Below are 20,297 nucleotides of genomic sequence, written 5' to 3'. Positions count from 1 at the left end.
AGCAGCCAAACTCTTAACACAAAAGGGATATTTTTTTTTCCCCTGTTGGCTCAGCAGTTTCCTGTTCTGGTTCAATTGCTTGTGCTTGTGAAAAGAACAGGACTGAAGAATTCAGCTGGGCTTGAAGAGTGCAGAATGAGAGTTTTTTCTTCAAATGGTTTGATTTTCCAGATCTGGTGCAAGAACAATCATCACCAACCAAGAAAAAAACCCAAGGGGTGGGTACTGGCGTAACAGTGAAGACAAAGTCTGTGCAAGTGAAGGAAGAAATCCATGTGGAACCACAGCAAATGCTAGAGACCACCCATGTTTTATTAGTCAAAACAGCTACACCTTTGACTTACATGGAATTATTTCTAGTTCTGCTACTATCTTCTCTAATTGTGAAATTATAAAGGCATAAATAGAACTGTTCTTGACAGGGGTAAGTTAAAAAAATAACAAGGGTTCCTTAGCAAGGGGCCCAATCTGATTTTTACTGTGCTTGGACCTGATATAAGTAAGTAGCCTGCATAAGATTGCTGAAAATGCTGACACTGGGATCTTAATTCTACACTTTCTCAGCACATGTGCTAAGTGGTAACAAAAGGGCCTTTGACTTTTCTCCCCTGCAGAAATGCAGAGCAGCCCCAGCTCTCATTGCCTTCCATTGGAATGGCAGGGGCACAGTGTTTCTGCAAATTAGACCATTCTGAACATAGCCTGGATTTGTGCAAATTGTTGTAGCTCTGCAGGAGTCAGAGAAGTCCAGTTTATGATAAATGAAGATTTAACACTTGCCTACGTATGGGTAGAACCACATTTAATTTCACCCAGAGTTTTGTTCCTGTCAGAAAAGGTTTTAAGTGAGCATTCAGGAACACAAGATAAACACAGATTCAACATTTTTGGCTAGATGTGCCCCATTCCATCTGTTTTAACAGAATTGTGCTCACTTAGACTAAGACTGAATTTTGTCTCGGCATGCTGGGTCCTTACATAACCTGCCTTTGATTTACAATACCTCACATGTAAAACTTTAATGCTAAAAGTGTTTCTAAATCAGTATCACAAAGTCCATGAGCTCTGTGCTTTGCAATTTTAGTGAGGAAGCTAAAATTGAGATGTTGAAGGATTTTGTGTACGTTAGTCCAGCTCTTCTGATTTGCTTCCCACTGCAACCATAAAAAAAAAAAAAAATTAACAGGCACAGAAACATCCATACTTCCACAGCAAATACTCTGTTGTTCAATAATAAATAAAAATCCCCTGCCTGACCCAAAACGTGTATTTCTTCTTTGCATGGCATTTTTTTTTCATGTTTTGACACAGCTTCAGCACTCAGATACTTGCACACAGATCTTTGTGCCAGCTGTGGGAGTTGTGCATGTGTAGCTGCGGGCAGAGCTAGTAAGAAGCCACTGGATTGTTTAAAAAAAAATGAAAGCAGCTCTTTGAGGTTTTTGCTTTGAAGAATTTTCAATTAAAAGTCAGTGATGAAGTCATTCAGTTCACCTAGCATATAAATATATTTTTGTCACTTAGGACAACAAGCAAGGTCAATAAAGAATAGTTTCTCTATGTCTCAGTGGAAAGAAGAATGTTATCCATGTGATTGCAAAGGGTCTGCCAAATGGGAAAAATCAGTCAAACAAAGAGCACAGGGTTGCTTGCTGGAGTAAACAATTCTAAATGAACAAAAGCTCTACATAAAAGTAAAATGTCCCACCCCCTAGTGAAAGCTGTTTTCAAAGCTCTGTATTCTTTCAGAATGTTGTAATACAGATTAACCTAATGTTTTTCTTCTGCTGATACAACAGTCTGGTTCCTCATTCTACTTGCGTGACTTCAGCTATCTTATTCTGGTTTTGATATTTTAAAATTTTACAAACTGCCTTTCAACTTAAAAAAATCTACTTTTCTATTTCCTACACTTCAGAAGATGTGTCTGAACTATACACCTTTTATATCAAGCAAGTTTATTGGGAGATTTAAATATAAAAGCTATGCTAGAGGCAAAGAAAGTCAAATAAGCCCAAAAAAAATTACCCTTTTGAACATACGGTTTCAGGAGAGCTTAGTTACCCTTCCAAGGCATGCAACTGAAAACCAGCAGGCAAAATCCTCTTGGTACATAGCAGGAATACTGGGCTGCAACAGGCCCATGTGCTAATTTAAGGTGCTCAGTGTGCTCCCAACCTGGAGAATGTCAGCTCATAGAAAGCATACAGGAAAAGTGCTGTGTGAGGAGGGACACAGCAACCCCCTAGAAACCCAAAACGAAACTGCAGCAGCAGGAGAAATCCTGTTTTACAATGGTCAAGGCAATACGTGCCCAGTGCCTCGATGGCACAAGACCTTTCTGGATTTTAGGGCTTCTGTTTGTACAGTTAAGGAGAAAAATCAAGAGTGGATTTAATATCCCATATGACTATGAATGTCCTGTATACAAAATATTTTCTATTGCATTGAATTTTAGCTAATATTCCTTCATGTGATGCAGCTGACATTTGCAAATGTTTAATAAAAATTGCAACATTCAGAAACCTCAGGGCTCACACACTTTCACATTAAAATGAGCAGGTGTTTTAGGTATCTGCTAGCAGTGCTTTTAGTCAGTAGTGTCCTTGTCTTATCATAACCTGTGTTACTTAAGCATAACAATTTCCAATCACATCACACCAAGCAGGAAGCACAGGCTGTCAGCATAAATCTGGATTTCAGGCAGTTATTTAAATAGTTTTTGACATATACTTGCTTCCTATGCAGACAGAAAAGTAAGATGTCCTCAGGATTCAGATAAGCTGGAAAGATGGAGAAAGAAGCTGCCTGGCTATGTTTTTTTGCTAGAAGTTTCCATTGGAGAAATGTATTTTTCAGACTGTGACACCTCAAACTGAAGTAACTTGCTTCAAATATTTTGAAATGCATAAGGAAGATGTTTAAAACAACTTACACCGCCTGATAATCCAGCCCATTTCTTTCAGACAACATATATCTAAAGCAATGAACAGTGGAAACATCAACATCAACAACCTGGCTTACAACTGTGCCATTCCTTATGCTGAATTTTCGCCATTTCCGTCCTAGAAGTCCTATCATTCTTTCAACAGAGCAAGAAACCCATTTCAGTTTTCAGTGCACTTCAAAAGTTATTAAAATCTGAGCTTGAGCAGCAGGGTTCCCATTCCATCCCTGTGTCCCCGCAGTCACCGTGTGCAGCCACGCAGGGCCAGCTCCCCCCACTGTGGAACCACAGCCGTGCTTCTGCTGCAATGGAAACCATTCCCTCTGCTCTGCTGAGATGTCCTGCACACTGGGGAAAGGTGTAGGGACATAACTGGGCAGAACAAACTGCCCCAGGATGCCATTCACACAGCACATTGCAACTGTGCGCTGCTGCCAGTCTCGGGGCAGTGCCAAGAAAGCTGTTCTCACAGAAATTCAGGAAAACCACAAGCACTTTAAATCCCAAGATGTTTGTGTGACTGAATGTATGAAAATTATCTATAGAGAATGCCTAATTTAAGGAGGCACTATATTAGAATTAAATAACACAATCATGCTCATGGAAGCATGATCAGTATTTCAAATACTTTTAAAACATCAGCTCCTGTTTGAAGTCCTGAGACACAGAGGAACCGAGGCCCTTAAGTGCTGTAACAGTGTAAGTTAAGACAAAAATAAAAACTCGCATCTCACTTATTTCTTCTAGTACTGGTATTTCTACCTGAATAGGCCATATGGTTTCTCCTATCAGAACAGTTTAATTTTTTTAGCACTATGTTTCAGTCTCTTTACTGTATTTTTCAGACTTTTTACTCCTTACTCTTATTTTTTCATAGTCAGAAAACCTGATTAAACTATGCTTTAGTAACATGCAAATTCTAAATCACAGGACACTTACAGCCACCACTGCAGTAATAAGCACCAGGGGGGATAAGTGATTAATTTCTTTGGAGATGAGCTGGGGGTGTTCTTGAGGAGCACAACTGTTACCTGCTATTTTTGACCTGTTACTCCTACTAGAATAAAGTAGTCTATTACTTGGTCTGCCACATTCCTTGGGAATGCAGCTCATTTGACACAGTTTATCATGTCTGTGCTGCAATGCTGAGGCACAGGTGATGGCTAAAGGAAACACTGGAATGTATCTGGGAAGGGAAAATTCAAAAATCTGCAAAACTTGGAGTGGAATTTTGTCCTATTTATTTAAGCAATAAGTTCAAATATCATCTAATTTGGATGGCAGACATAATTTTCCCTCATCTTAATGTACAGGACTGATGTTTTGGTTTGACATTTGGTTGTTTCAGCATTACAGTGAATAAACTATGGCCTACTTTGTGCACTACTGAATAACACAACTGGCTTGTGACAGTAGCTTAGGAAAGGTTTATGCTCCCACACTCTATAAAGAGTGCCCTTCTTGTTCAAAGGACTCTAAGAACTACATTTAGTAATTGAAACAGTTGAAATCAGGAATGAAAAACACTATAGACTCAGACTGTAAGAAGATGAAAATCCATTAAAGAAAATCTATTGGAATAACTTATTAGCAGGGGCTTAGAGTAAAATATATATATAGAAAGGAGTTTCACCCTAGCCTCCAATGAAATGCCAAAGAAGCCTGAACATGAAATTGGAGCCACCAGCAATCTTGCTGAAATAAGACCTGACTTTTAAAGAGAAAGTTTTTTTTATAAAGTGCTTATAATTTTAGCCTCCTTCTATTGGAAGTCTGCCTGTATACAGTTATTAGTGAAACCTTTCATTCCAGGAAATATTCAGTAACTAGTGATAGGGAAATGATCTATTGAATACAGATACATTAACCAAACAAATGATAAAATGGTACCTAATCATAGACACTCCTGTAAGTCATGAATCTGAAATGGAACTGTTAGAGGATCACTCGGCAGAAGAGGCTTCTGCAAAATGGATTTTTAAAAGTGACAGGACACACCTAATTCTCAAAATCAGGAACAGAGTTTGTCAAATGCTTAGCCTTGCTTTCATGATTGCAGAGGACAAAACGTTTCAGGGCATTTTTTAATTCACTTAGTATCAGATTAGCAAAGCAAGAGCTGACATACAGGAGACTTCCAAACACCAACATTCAGTGATGCACATGGGAAATATGGGCTGAAAGATCTCTAGCAGAATTTGTTTGTGTAATGCACCAAATATGCCTTCATATTTAGACAGGAAGATTCAGAATTCATTAGAATACATCTGAATGGTATTTTTACAATTCAAGGTGTAAAAAAAGAAGAGAAATATGGGAAGATACAAGTATTGGAGTAGATGAACAACAGCCATTAACACTTGACTTAGGAGAAAAAAAAAACTATAGAGAATTAGATGTACTGGAGACTATTTATTTAAAAGTATCCAAGTGTCCTCCAAATCATTCAATGACCTGAGATTTATGAAGAGACAGCCACAGAAACACAACACTTTATGGCACACAACCCTGGACTGAGAAGAAAATCTGGAACGAAGGCAACAAGCACATTTCCAGAGCATCTGATTAATGCAGTATTTTTCAATGTAAATACTCAAGATAGAAAAAGAGAATGATGAAAACAGAAAGAACTGACCAGAAATAGAAATCATCCTAGAGTGGCAGGTCCTCAGCTAAAAGCATTTGGGGATTTACAGGCAGAAACCAACACGGGCAGAAACCCAGAACTCCAGTTTTGCTGGGCAGCTTCATGAAAACTGCATTTATACCCATTAGCCCCTCTTATTTCTGACATGATTCCAACTTGCAAAATGTGATGGGTTGTGTGAGGTTACCCAATTTAAACTCTTGTGCAGATTAAAACAAAGCATCAGGTAAGAAAATACATCCTGGTGACTGATGCCACAGGGAGGGCTCCAAGGGAGCTCCTGGGTTCTGCAATCTGTCACACACTTCTTTGTAATCCCCGAGTTCTATTTCAGCACTCCACTATCAGCTCATGGTTGTTCTTTCCCTGCTCCACTTACCCCATCTTTCTTTTTAACCAAGAGTTTCAAATCTTGTTTTGCTGCAGGACTATTTGGAGGCTTAATTTTTCAGCTGGTGACAGCCTTTTCTCCAGGCTTCTAACACATCTCATAGTTATAAATAGAAAATTGGGGTTTGCTTATCTAAATGGCTTATAAAAAACACCAGCACCATTTTCAATAAAAATGCTCCAATGTTTTTCACTTTTAAGGTTAAAAGCAGAAAAAGGAACCTAAGAAGATTGCAGAACCCATGAAGAATTTATTCCCTCCTTAAAAAAAAAAAAAAAAAGTTTATATAATCACAGAAAAGTCACCAAATTGCAATTTTCCTTTATTCTTTTTTTTTTTCCCATTACAAATGATTATTAACAACTGCAGAGTGATGAGTGAAAATACAGCTTTGGTGCTGGAGGATTAGTTCAGACTTGTGCTCACAGGCCCACTGCTGTGCCTGTGCAAGCACAGTTCAGAAGATCACATGCTGCAGTTTATCTAAATTATCATCTTTCCTTTTTATTTTTTCAAACATTCCCAACGTAGTTTCAGAAATTAAATGTTACTGTAATATTTATAAATTTTCAAAGATGTCTGAGTCCGGGGTGTGGACTAATAAATTGGATTCTGTATCATGAGTCTTATGACTTTTATCACTACATTCTCAGCTGTTAGTGCCAAGATTAAACTTTCAGAAACATCTCAAGCATTTTGAATTAAGCTTGATGAAAACCACCAGCACATACTCAGCCTTCGGTACTGCTTTGTTCTTTGATTTTTTTTTTTCTTAAAAAAAAAAAAAAAAAAAGAAATTTTAAGGTCTTTTTCCATGTAAGTCAAATTTTATACATGTGCTTTTAAATCAAAAGCAATCATATATATGCCCCCTTTAAAATCATTATAACTGCAGCACTTATGTCTTCAGAAAGAAAAAAATAAATACCTGTAAATACAGTCATGTTTTAAAAAAAAGGAGAGTGAAATTATTTTAAGTGCAGTGTCCTAGTGACAGCAAGCAGCCTTCCACTTTTAACCTGTTTATAAAGCTTAGTTTGAAACCAAATTATTAGAAAAAAATACATTCAACATATAAGATCTTAATATATATATGTGTGTGTATATAAATCTGTCATATAATATAACAGAAGTGTAAAACCATAGAATATGAGGAGGTCATCACTTACAAGAATTCCATTATGAGATTAATTAAAGAATTACAACTGCAATAAAATGAGGGCAGATGAAATTAGAAACAAATTATTTTGTTTAAAATCTTCCTCAATTATTTCAACCACCCTTGGTGAAAGTGGCAGTGGAAAAAAGAAACTCTCACATAAAACTGATTAATTCCTAACATTTTAAGGGCTGAATTTTCCTAAATAAACCACAGAGATGCAGTCTTTAAGAAACCTGTTAGCTAAGCAGAGTATGCCTTTTCCTAATCCAACATTATTACCTGCAGTAATTTTAAATATTATCTTAAGCCATTTATAAATATATCCTCTTTTCAATATTTTCTTGGGGAAACTACTCAGTCCTACAAACATGCACGTGGCTGTAAATTCATTTATGACCCAAATAATAAGGATGTTTATGGATTGAATTTAAGGAAATTTCACAGTGTAGCCATTTTTTCCTGGTTCTGAATTTAACATTTTTCTATTCGCCAATTAATTCTGCTTTGATGTGATATGATTGCATACAGGCATCCTTCAAAGATTTGCAGACTAGACTTCTCCTGTTCAGTTTAAATTGATATTTAGCTTTTGAAGCCTTCCTCATGGTTCAGGTGGAGGCATCACAGCTGTAGGAGTGAGTGACTGCAGTTATTTGCTTCCTGACACTCTGCATCTGTTCCTGCTCTAGCACCATAAATATGCAGCCTGTTCTCCCCTGTATCTCATTGATATTTGCAAGGATTTTTCCAGAACACCTCCATTTTGAGTTCTTCAGAGTACTGCTGCATGCATCTTCCCAAGGGAAAAGATTATTGCCATGAAAGAAGCATTTTTTAAATCTCTCCAGATAGGTAAGTAATAACTTCTACTGCCAAAGGAAAAATACAGCTTGAAAATTGAATAAAATATAAAAGAATATTCCCTTCTGTATCTGGAAATCACCCCCCTCACCTGCTGTGAAGATTACTTTCTGTCTTATTTTGATTTAAGTACATTTTCCACACACTGTGCCCTCTCTGTTACACAAGTGCCTTGCAAATCCCAAGCTATGGTTGATTTGTAAGACCTGCCAGCTAACAGGGTCACAATTGGTATTGCCATAAACCCATGAATATTTTTTTCTTTTACTATTTTCCCTAAGAATACTGATTTTTAAAACTAAAATGTTACAAATTTAATGCAGATTAGAACAAGAAAAAATTCCCTTAGGACATAACATAGCTGAAAGTACTGTTTGTGTAACAGCAGCAATGGTCCTTCCAACAGCAGAGAAGCAACCACTGCAACAGAATTCACATAAGTGATGAATGAAGATGTTGGTATTTTCTTTAAAAAGTTTAAATATTTTTCTAATTCTTTCATTGTAGAACAGACACTTTTTCAGTTCCAGTGCTTTCCTATAGTACTAAATCTGCACAAAACAGTGCTCAGAACCAAAATCTGCTATTCACTCATATTCTCTGGAGGTTGAGTTTTAATTAACTGTATTTTCTGAAAAAGTAAACAATTTTTTAATTCTGTAAAAAACTGTGGAACAAATTTATCCCATCAGCTGTGCTATATTAGAGAAAATTCCTTCTCCCCTCAAGCCTAAAGTTGTGAGCCAATAAACTGAGTCTTAAGAGTTATGCTTATCTCTGTATTTTCAGTCTGAAATTGTTCAGAGTAAGGACTGTCATACCTTAAATATAGATCATTTTGTGGAATGTAATTTTACACAGCAGTGAACAGTATAGCAAATAAAATGTCAGCCAAGAATGCTGTAGCTTTATTATCCTGGATACATGCTGAAGGAAACACACTTTTTTCTTTGCACTCAAAAAGAAATTTTGCCAGCATATGCATTAACAGGTCAATGGTCCTGCAAGGTGCTATTAATGCATAAAGTAATCCTCATGCAATTTTCACACTTTCTATCCTAGAGCACTTTGCAAAACTAATAATAAAGAGTAGAAAAGATGGACTGAGAGAAGACTAAAGAACCTCACAGGAACAAATAGGAAAGTTTCTCATGCTGTGAAGCAGGGGCTGAAGCAGTGGTTTGCATGGGGCACCATCACAGCCCTGCCTGCAAACCACGCAGAGTTTTTGGGGACTGGGACATGTCCCAGGGCACAGCAGCTCCTCTGACACCCAGTGGCCATCCCAGAGGGGCACCTCTCCTCCCCTGCATCGCTGCTGCACCGTGATCTGCATGCAGGGGCTGTGTCCCTGCTGTCCTCCCCTGCATCGCTGCTGCACCGTGTTCTGCATGCAGGGGCTGTCCCTGCTGTCCTCCCCTGCATCGCTGCTGCACCGTGTTCTGCATGCAGGGCTGTGTCCCTGCTGTCCTCCCCTGCATCGCTGCTGCACCGTGTTCTGCATGCAGGGGCTGTGTCCCTGCTGTCCTCCCCTGCATCGCTGCTGCACCGTGTTCTGCATGCAGGGGCTGTGTCCCTGCTGTCCTCCCCTGCATCGCTGCTGCACCGTGCTCTGCATGCAGGGCTGTGTCCCTGCTGTCCTCCCCTGTGTTCTGCATGCAGGGGCTGTCCTCCCCTGCATCACTGCTGCACCATGTTCTGCATGCAGGGGCTGTCCCTGCTGTCCTCCCCTGTGTTCTGCATGCAGGGCTGTCCCTGCTGTCACTGGCTGGTCAGGCTGAGCAGCAGAAAAGCCTCCCAGGGGTGGCAGAGCAGAGGAAGCTCAGTGAAGCCACCAGTGCCCCTGCCAAGGGAGGGGAGCAGGGCAGCAGCCTTGGCCAAGGCAGCACAGGGCTGCCTTTTAATGGGGAAGTGGCTGGATCACTCCATAAAAATGAGACTTTTGGTCTCAGCTGGAAAAAGAAACAATCCTCCAGAAGTATTTCATTCTGGTGCAGTTCTAATGAAAATTCAGCTGTTTGTTTCAAAATGGACATGTTTTAACAAACTTTCTGAAACCCAAAAAATAAGTGAAGAGTTACTTTGGATTTGTTAATTACAATCTGTTTACATTTCTAATGTCTTCTTACTATCTTTTTTAAAGTATCATATACAAATATATTTTCATAAAATTGTTTTTACGTAGGACATACCCTTGCAATAAGGTTTCATTGTGCTGAAAATCCCAACAATGCAGACTCTGCCTGTTAGCTCACATTAACTGAGTCTTTGGCTGATATTTCCATGGGAGGTATGCTGATCTTTCTAGTAGTGTCAATAGAATCACATTACTGCTCGAGTCATCATTTTCTAAAAGCTATTTGGCAGCTCACCATTCATCCCCTACAGTTAGATTCAACACTGTTTACAGCATCTAAAAAACAGAGTTAGTTATATACAGATTAAATAGATCCTTCATTATTTTTCCTAATGTGGTTAATTTCATAATAAAATGCTGTACCTACTTAAAATTGCTACTTTATTTTTGACCATAAATCTTAATGCTTTATTTGTGATAGCTGAGGTTTTAGTAACAATAAATGCTTTGTCTGCTTGATACAAGGAGTTCGGTGGTTTAATTAAAGGGGATTAATTGAATTAACCGAATTAATGAATTCAGTTAAACCAAATGCTTAGAAAGACAAGGTTAAAAAGCAGTTGTGTTATCCTGTTCATTACTGTGTGTGCTCACAATCCACTTCAGCACAAAGTCAGCTGGGTTGGATGGAATCACTGGTAAAAGCAGTTAAACTAACCTTGCTGGCTTTACAATGAAATAGGGCTTAATGACACTAATAAGCAGCAGGATAATAAGAGCAGAAAAAAGAGCAGCTGGAGCACTAACAAAATGAATTATGCCATCACAGCTGAGATTGATAATAAAACCCCTGGACAGTAACTTCTCCAACTAGTACAGCTGTTTCCAAACAGCCATCTGTCTGGGCCCCAAGGCTATTTGATGTGTGGATACTCTTAAATTAACTTAGCAGAGCTCAGTTAAGAAATTACAGAAACAGTGTGATAATATTGAAAGTTGATGTGATATTAGCAATATAAACTTATACTGGTTTAAGAAAAAAAAATTGAAAAATGGTCATTTTGCATCTTTCTTTGATGTGATGAAACAGCTGTGTGTCCTAGAGTCCTAAAATAAATGATTTGATGACAGGAAAGCTCTGTGAGAGTGATTAAAAGGAAATTTGTTTTTCCTTTTGAAACAATTGGCAAAGGAATTGCTGAGAGTCCAACCCAGCTGGATCCATTGGTTACTGAACCCAAACAACCTTCACCAGAATCCAACCCAGCAACCACTGCAGGTGAACAATCTCCACACCACATTCCACATGGGCAAAACAAAGGAGCAGAGATAAAGATTGTTTTCTCTTCTTCTCTCTGTGCTTCTCCTGAGAGACAGAATTATGTCAGTGTGTCCTGAAAATGTGAATGTCACATGAGAGCACAGTTGTGACAGTGCCATCAGACTGGAGGGCACACGGCGCTGATGCTACCACATCATTTCCCTCTCTTCCACCTGAACACCACAGCTGAACAACCTCACAGCTCCTCAGCTCCTGCCATGGGTGTGCAGGTCACTTCCTGCACGGATCAGGGCTCAGCCAGCCACAGAGATGGGAAAATGCAGACTGGCTGAGGAGCCAGCGAATCCTGCATTAGCAGACAAAGAGGCTGGGCAAATAATCATAATTTGATTATTATTATTATTTGTGTGTTTAAGTGAATGGTAACTTGGCCCTGTCAGTAGAGCCTTATCCACAAACAGGACAAAAAAATAACACATTACAGTGCCAGTTCTTGCAGCAATCTAGCCTTATTTCCCTTGGCAATTTTTTAGGTTGTTTGGGTTTGTTTTCTAGTTTTTTGGGGTTTTTTTTAGTACTGTACAGACCAAATTCTGGTGTAAATAACTACAGGAAAATGCCAACAGAATATCCACCAGAAAGAAATCCCACAGTTCAGAAAAATTGTACTACAACCCATCTGGTAAAAATCAGCTTTACATGATGAGTAGCTGGTAGGTGTCTAATCATGCCCTAGAAAATACTGTGCCAGCAAATTGTCATAGTTTTCTGAAAATATTGAATTTAGGCCCTATATTGTATTTTCCATTGCCATTTTCAGCTGCACAGGCAACTCAAGTAGAATAAGTATTGACTGTAAAGAAACAGCCAAGCATTTCCACCAGACATTACCTTCTCTCTCAGGATTAGTGTCCTACTGTGTGGCCTATTTTTTAATACAACTCAAAATATAAAAATTCAACACAATGTAAAAAACAAACCAACCAACCAAAAAAACCCATCATTTAATTCACTTACCTTTGGCTTCCTGTTTAGCCCAGAATTTTTTCACTACCTCATGAATGTGCCTCTCCTCTCTCAGCTTCTTTTGCCACTGACGTAGCTCTTGTATTTCACTGTCACAACGAACCTGTGAAAGGGGAATCAGAAAAGTAAACAAAAATTATATACCTTTGTATTTTCCAGGATAATGATACAACTTTTTTTTTCACAAGGCTGTGGCTGGGCAAATATGTGACAGCCATCCTCTTTGCTGGGCCTGAGGTGAAAGCAAAATCCCAGAGGTTTTCAGTTTTCAGCTTACACAGAAATAAAATCCGCATAATTGACAAATCCAATTGAAAACATAAATATGTCTGTTAGGGGATCACTTTGATTACCAAGGACTCCTGAGAATGAGATTGCAGTGAGATGCTAATTCTTTGAGTTAATTAAAATTTAAAGCCTTACGCTGAAGGGTATTAGTCCCTTTAGAAAAGTATAACACTATAAAACCAACCCACTGACCAAAATAATAGAGCAGAAGAGAAGCATGAAGGGTCATGCAGAAGAAAATTTATTCCATCAACCTGATTCACACCTGCCACCAGCTGCAAATAGGCTGACTGGCAATCCCACCCACACAATTTCCACAAACAGGCGAGCCATTAATCTGTTATTTAAAGTAATTGGACTGCATTACATGGTATCTATTCTTTGTCAGTCAATCACTTCATGAAAGGCATAATTCTGCTTCCACAAAAAAAAAAAAAAAAAAAAAAAATTACAACAGTCAAAGGCCTAGATTTCATTTAGATATAAGCTGAATTTTTCTAGTATTGTTTTTGTACTGGTGTAGTTCATACTAACATAGAAGTGAACTAGTTCTGCATCAACAGCTTTTACCACTCTGCTACTTACACTTGTAAGTAGGATTTGATTAATTAGCAGTGTGTTGCCCATGGTTGGCATTCACACAATTACTGCCTCCAGTGCACGAGATCCTGTCCTCAACAGCAGTGGAAAGGGACATGCCAGCATTACCTTGGACACTGAGGATTATTCTCTTTGAGTCATACCCAAATTGTAGTAGAATTATTTTGAAAATGCAGTTTCTGGGGTTTGGGTTTATTCCTTAAATGTTACATACAAAAATGTCATGATGTTTCAGGACTACATTTAGAGAAGCTCTGGCTGCCCCATCCTGGCAGTGTCCATGGCCAGGCTGGATGGGGCTCTGAGCAACCTGCTCTGGTGGAAGGTGTCCCTGCCCATGGCAGCAGGGTTGGAAATGGATGGTCCTTAAGGTTCCTTCCAACCCAAACCATCCCATGATTCTAAGGTTCAATGTCCAGTAATTCAGTCTGAAGTGGAACAACATGGTAGAAACAAGCAGCAATAAGTTCAGCTTCTCCTGGAGACATTTTTGCTTGCAGGAAGGTAACGACTTAGTTCCCTAGAACATTTCCAAATAAAATTGTATATCTTGAATTCTTACAGTTATGGTGAAGAGTTTGCCCTGTGACTTGAACTCTATTATATACTCTTCTCCATTACACTCTGCTTTTCTCCCACTTTACTAAGACACATACAGAACAAAAGAGCACAACTTAGTTTTCCACTAGTTATAAAAAACCCCAAACCTTAAAGAAAACAGTTTAAATTATTTATCAAAAGTATTCTTTCCTCCCAGGATTCCTCCTCTGTGCTGCATCTAAGAATGCAATAAACAGTAGCTGAACTCCCATAGCACTTTTCAATCCACTTAGGAGAAGATAACTTGCTATGTTTCAGACAGTGCAGTGGCAGAGCAGAAATACAATACAAGGTTACTCGATCAATAAAAACAGACAAGACTTTTGCTCAGTGACTTGAGATCAGATACATCTTAGACCTCCAATAATATTCTATTATACTGATATAGTTTTGTTGTATCTTCTATAAAAGTTACAAGGACTTCTTACAAGGTTTCTATGAAATTTTAAAAATTAAAGAAGTTATAGCTATTAGTGACATCTTCAGAGACACAAAAAAAAAAGATATCATTTTCTATTAAATTCATCAACTGCTATTTGCAAAAATATAATTTAAATACAGGATAATTTCTTTAGACTTGCAAGAGACATTTTTTATTTTATGCTGCTATGTATGATTTTTTAAGCCAAATAATTCCTTATTATATGGAGTCAGTTTGCACAGGAAAGGGTTAAGGAAATGCATATGGGACACAAGTATCTAAATGACAGAAGTGCAAGAGGCAGGGAGATAGAGAAATTACTACCTCTATATGTAAATACAACATTTCTGAAAACATGATGTGCGCATTTACAACTTCAGCTGTGTAAGATCTGTATTTTGGCCCATGACAGGGCCACAGCTGTCTCTGTACATTGAAAATAAAGACAATAATTCCTAACAGTTAAAAGTCAAGTATCGTAGCTTCTGTATAGTCTCCTTAAGCAAATAAAACAGTGGCAGTGCAGTGAAATACCCAGTGAAATACAGAGTTCTGAGATAAAGCAGAGTCAGATACTCAAATACTCCAAAGTCAGCATTAAATCCAAGCAGTAAAATTAGCTCCCAGCACAAACAGTCTTTTTAGAAAAGTGACCAAAAAAAAAAAAAAGGACAAAAGAACACAGATATGCCACCTGCAGTAAAACAGGTGATGGAAATGTAACAAAATACATTTAAAAGTTCCAAATATGCTTAATAGACTACAGTTCAGCATAGTTATACTCTAGTTTAGCCTACTCATAATGTCTTAGAAAGTTGTTCTGCTTTGAAACCAGAGTGCAAGGCCAGCATGATGAAAAAGCCATGACTTAGCAGCCAAATCTCCAGGTAAATACAGAGAGAATCCAGAATCTTGTCTAAAGAACTGAAACGTCTCTCCCGCAGACCAGCACTGCCTGAAGCCCTGGAGGTGTTTTAGCTTTGAAGGGAGAGTTCACTCCCACACTTGCTGCGAATAACAGGCAGTATTTGTGTGACCTTCTGGGTTAAAGCCTTTGCTGGTAGCCACAGCTTGCTAGAAAGCAAATATAAACTGTGATAGCAAAAGCACAACTACGCCTTGCGAGATACAAAGCAAAACTGGAGCATTTTTATCTTCCGCTTTTGCTCAAAGGATGTGTAGTAAAAAATAGCACTGAATATTTATATAATGCTGTCCAATTTCAGCTCTAAGATCTTACAAGATTTAGTCCAAAACCCCATGCTTTCAGTGCTAGGTGAGAACATGTAGCACAACAGATAAGTATAACACTAAAGGTTCACCCCCAGACATCAGAGGAAATTCTACTACTGAAAAATTTCTGTTAGTCTAGAATAGTTATGCAAATTTTAAAGATTAAAAAGATCCCATTAAAAGTGGCACTAAGCAAAGATTCTGCAGTAGAGGGATGAAGGAATATATCATATTTTGCTGGAAAAGTGCCTGGGAAATTGACACCTAGCTGAATAGTGCCTTGGCCTGTGACAGATGAATGGGACCTCAATAAAAAAGGATGGTGGAAAGTGGAAATGAAGAATTCTGATGACAGAGCTGTCTCCAGTCTTGCTTGAGTGCTCCTCCTGGCCCTCAAAGAGCCCTCTCAAGATGATGTCCTCCTTTCTGTGATCGCCTCACAGAACTCAGCAGCTCTATTTTCCACTGCTATTTGTTGTGGAATTCAGTTCTTGGTTAAACTTGAAATAATTGTCAGAGTGCCCATCAATGCCTTTGTAGGAAAGACTGTAGCAAGGACTTGGTTGATGGCAGCCATTAATTGATACAACAATTAAACAAGTGTTTTTCTGAATGTGCTGCAGATAAGGATGAATTTACTGTTTTGATCATGCTTTATTTATCAGAGTTCTCAAGATTCTGTACCTATAACTTTTTTCCCCCATTACATTTTACCGCCTGACCCATTTTTGCATTTTTTGCCATGTATTTTTGATACTGGCATGCTCGGACAGCTGGAGGTAGCAGAAACAAGTGAAGTATCTAGAGAAGACCGATGCTCAGTCAGTTATATAACTAGATAAACTCTACTGCCTAAATCAATGTGGGCAAGAAAGTACCTCAAAGAATGGTCTGAGTCCATAGAAAATGTGTCTTAGAAGACCAAGGATGAACTACCCTGTTTCTCCATCAGTGTCACATATATGTGTGCTAATGTTTAATTATCCAGTATTATCACACTGTGTAAATTTTCATTTCAAAAGCAGTATGTCAAAGTTCTAAATCCTCTGAATTAAAAAACAAGGTTTAATGAAAAACTTCAGAAAATAGTTTAAAACTTTGACACAAAAATATCTTTAGAACGCAAAAAGGCATTATTTGTAAGTATTCAGTTATTATCAGCTATTAACATTAAATCAGCATTAGCTGACTGAGTTATTTATTTTAAAAGCAAATAATCTGAATTCTATCGTAATTTTTCATAACATACTTACCATTAATGTGATGAAATCCCATTTAAGATTAGTGTTCTATTAATCTGCAAGCCCAAGGATAACACATTGTTCTATGTAGCAATTCGTTACTAATGGTTTTTATTTTATATTCTGATTGCAATTTTTAATTTTTAAAACCCCATGGTCTTTCACCTCAAATAAGGTAAAGCATTATTAGCTAATTTTATAGCCTGAATTATTTTTTATGTCTCCTACCTTTTATAGCTAGAGTTTCTCATTTATGGGAATTGGTTTAGAATGATAAATACCAGTGTGAAAATGCTGAAGTTCATCTATGCAAGGAAGGATTGTGCCCTTCACAAGCTTTCAGAGAAGCAGAAGATATCTGAGCAACCTTGCAGTGTTCAGCAGACATAACTGTTATTGGATAATGGTTGCCCCACTGTAAGGATGCCTGCAGGGATACTGTCAGTGCTAATTAATGTTAGTGTCAATGCTGCCTCTGCTCAAAAAAAGAAAAATAACGGAAAACAAACAAGCAGAAAGAGTCACAAAAACCCATCAGTCAAGAAGAACATTTCAAGGTATTTTGTTGTCTTTGGCTGCACAGCGCATTATAGGAGCCACTTATATATTCATGCTTGTTAAAAATAGTAGAGAACTTAACAGAGAGTGTTTTAAACTATTGTTATTTAAGGAACACCTGACATCCAGAGATGTCTCACTGTCCCTCACAGCAAAATTGCTGCTATATCTGGAGGCTACTTAGAAGGTTAAGTTTTGATAAAGGAAGTCAAAGACATTTCTTCATGACCAGAGTCACCTGAATTTCAAGTCCATTTCTTCCTGAAGTGTGAAGGTATAGAGCTTTTAAAAAATATATTTGACAGAACTTGTTCAGGACTTTCAAAATAATTTATTTAGTATCCTAGGGTTAGCATGGCTGTTACCCTCCAAAATAATAGCATTGGACAATTTTCTTTGTATTTATCTTGTGCACCTTGCTCTTCCCCCTTAAACTGGGAATGGCACTAGTGCTGTGTTACTAGTGAGCCTTATAACATCTGCTTGTCGTTTTGTTTCCCTTTTCCTTGAACAACAGCCTTCATGCCTCTCATAAATCTCCTGTCCCATTCTTGGTCTCAATTCCTATGCTTTTATTTCTCAACAGACCTCACCAATCCTCCTCATGCATCTCCAGACCCACTCACATATCCCTGCATGAAGCAAAATAACACTCCACCCTTTAGAACTACCCAAAGTAACTTTCAATTAAAGAAAGAAAATTGTTCAGTGTTAACTGTACTTTGGAAAATCGAATTTCTGTGGATTTTCTGTTGTTGAGGAAAACAGTGAGATTACATCAGCATAAATGCCTATGAAAAAATTGTAGTCACTAGGCATAAGGCAGAGCAACATCCAAAGCCAATGAACCATAGGGGTCTCAGCAGCTATTTATAGTATCCCCTACTTAAAATTTATGTAAGGATTTTCCCCGGGGCCTTCACAGTCCTACAGTTTTCAACATCAAGCAAAATAATTATAGATTACTGTTACCCGATAACCTCTCCAGAAGGACTGAATTAGTATGCTTGCTTCTTCTTCTGATAGAAGCAGAGATAAAGGAACTGGTGGTCTAGGACTTAAAAAAAAAAAAAAAAAAAATTAACAGACAGCCTATAAATGTAAAACACTTTCATCCCTAACAGTATATTTTATCAAAAAGAGAAATGTTCTTCAGGAGCCTGAAAGACACAGCTTCTTATTGCTCTGAAAACAAAGTGCCCAAAGAATGTCTCCTTTACAAGTATATTATTATATACACTACCAGAATTCCTTCTTAAAACAATAATTTACAAATGGCACATCAAGCACAGTCATCTTTCTTATTCTTCTACATCTATTTCAAACTCCCCCTATTATGGTAAGGTTTGGGGTGGCAGTGGGAGGTGGGCAAGGGAAGGAGTCTGTCATTTGTAAAGCAGGGAAGGTTTTAGTGTGTGTGCAACAATGAACAGACTTATGATGTAAATGTTTATTACATTAAATACACAGAATATAAACACATCTTGGTACATTCATTTACATTATGGTGTCACTTTAAATTAAAATTTGCTGAAAAATAATGATTATCCTATCTGCATAGCATGAATCCATGTTTAGAAATGTTTAAACTAGTTCTTAAAATGCTGAAATTTTACTTTTGATACCATATACACTTTCTTTTGGTGATAAAAGAATATAATATATTTGTGAACTCAACCATTTTCAGCCAAAATATATGGTAGCTTGGAAGTACATTTGGTGATTCTGTTGTAATCAATTTTAATGGGAACAAGCTAGTAATTAAATTCAGCCATCACTAGCAAAACCTCAAATTACTATATCAAACCTTGCTTCCCAAAAGCCATTTTCTATGGGTTGATTTATTTCTCAGACACAATGACAAAAAAGAAATCATCCATTGGAAAGGACAAAACAAAATTTGTTTCTATACTATCTTTTATAAGAAATGTAATTTGCAGCCAAAGAACTACAGCATAATAACACTGCAACTCATGAAAACACCAGTTCTGAAGAGAAGACTTGGCACAGCATTGGAATGGCTGCCAAGAGCCACTCTCCCTGCATGAGGAACAGACTGAACACAGCCTTGACTTGGAAGAACACATCATGATGAATTTGGATGCAGCACCCACCTGCACATGCCCATGCAGGAACATGATCTATAGTATTTCTATTATAAATACACTGCAAAGCCCATCAATAACAAGCTATTTATTTATGTAGTCTTACATTTTCTGGTTAAAATGCTGCAATATCTTTTGGAAATTTATTTATGGCATATTACAGCCCAAGCTAAGAGGCTTGACATCTTACATTTTCCTTTCACTTAATTTCATTCATATTAGTCTCTGCCCTAGTAAGCTGCCTATGCTCTCTGACGTCTTTCTCTTAGGGCTTGTCTTCACTGCAGGAGCATTTCAACTTGGAGCACAGCCTTAGCTCTTATCTAATGCTACACTGACTCCACTGGTTCACTCTGTGTACTCAGCTAAATTGGTCTCATCATCATGTCAGCTGGGTTTTGCCCTACATTTATTTTAATGTGATGTAAAACCTTGGTCTGTTTGGAAAAGTTGAAATAAGGCAAAAATAAAAAGCAGTCTCTCCATTCAGCTAAACTGTCTTAGCTCTGTGAACATTAATTAGCATTTCTCCTGCTCAGGGGAAATCGTAAGTGCTGGACAAGCAAGGCTTCCTGAGATAACAGCTTCTTATAATCAGACTTAAAAATCTGAAGTTGGACTGTGCTGGTTTCCCTGATAGACTTTCATCCTCTGTTCTATTTTAGATCTTTTTGAAGACCAAAACTTAGGGAAAATCACAGGAAGACCTACATATTTTACAGCAGTTATATCAAAGACACTGAATTTTCTCTATGAATAAGTACATCTCCAAAGAACAACTTGAGATTTCTCCTAGCCTGCAAGGTCAACTCTAGCATTTCTTTGCTTTCATTTTCAAATTATAAAAATGTCTACCTT

The 20,297-nt window shown here is 37.8% G+C and overlaps 1 protein-coding gene across 1 annotated transcript in view; it reads right to left on the bottom strand.

Moving 5' to 3' along the window:
• Positions 1 to 291: 291 nt before the first annotated feature.
• Positions 292 to 20,297, bottom strand: part of IQCK (IQ motif containing K) — a 34,998-nt gene continuing 14,992 nt past the window's right edge. The window contains exons 7-9 of the mRNA XM_030285287.4: positions 18,307 to 18,391; positions 12,385 to 12,496; positions 292 to 1,154 (exon numbers count right to left, since the gene is read on the bottom strand). Coding sequence (XP_030141147.2) covers positions 1,126 to 1,154; positions 12,385 to 12,496; positions 18,307 to 18,391 — 226 coding nt within the window. The 3' untranslated portion in view covers positions 292 to 1,125. The remainder of the gene's footprint in view (positions 1,155 to 12,384; positions 12,497 to 18,306; positions 18,392 to 20,297) is intronic.

The sequence above is a fragment of the Taeniopygia guttata genome, chromosome 14 (assembly GCF_048771995.1).
Source record: "Taeniopygia guttata chromosome 14, bTaeGut7.mat, whole genome shotgun sequence".
Classification (NCBI taxonomy): domain Eukaryota; kingdom Metazoa; phylum Chordata; class Aves; order Passeriformes; family Estrildidae; genus Taeniopygia; species Taeniopygia guttata.
Note: the sequence above shows the minus strand (reverse complement) of the source record. Positions and strands in the feature narration are given on the sequence as shown.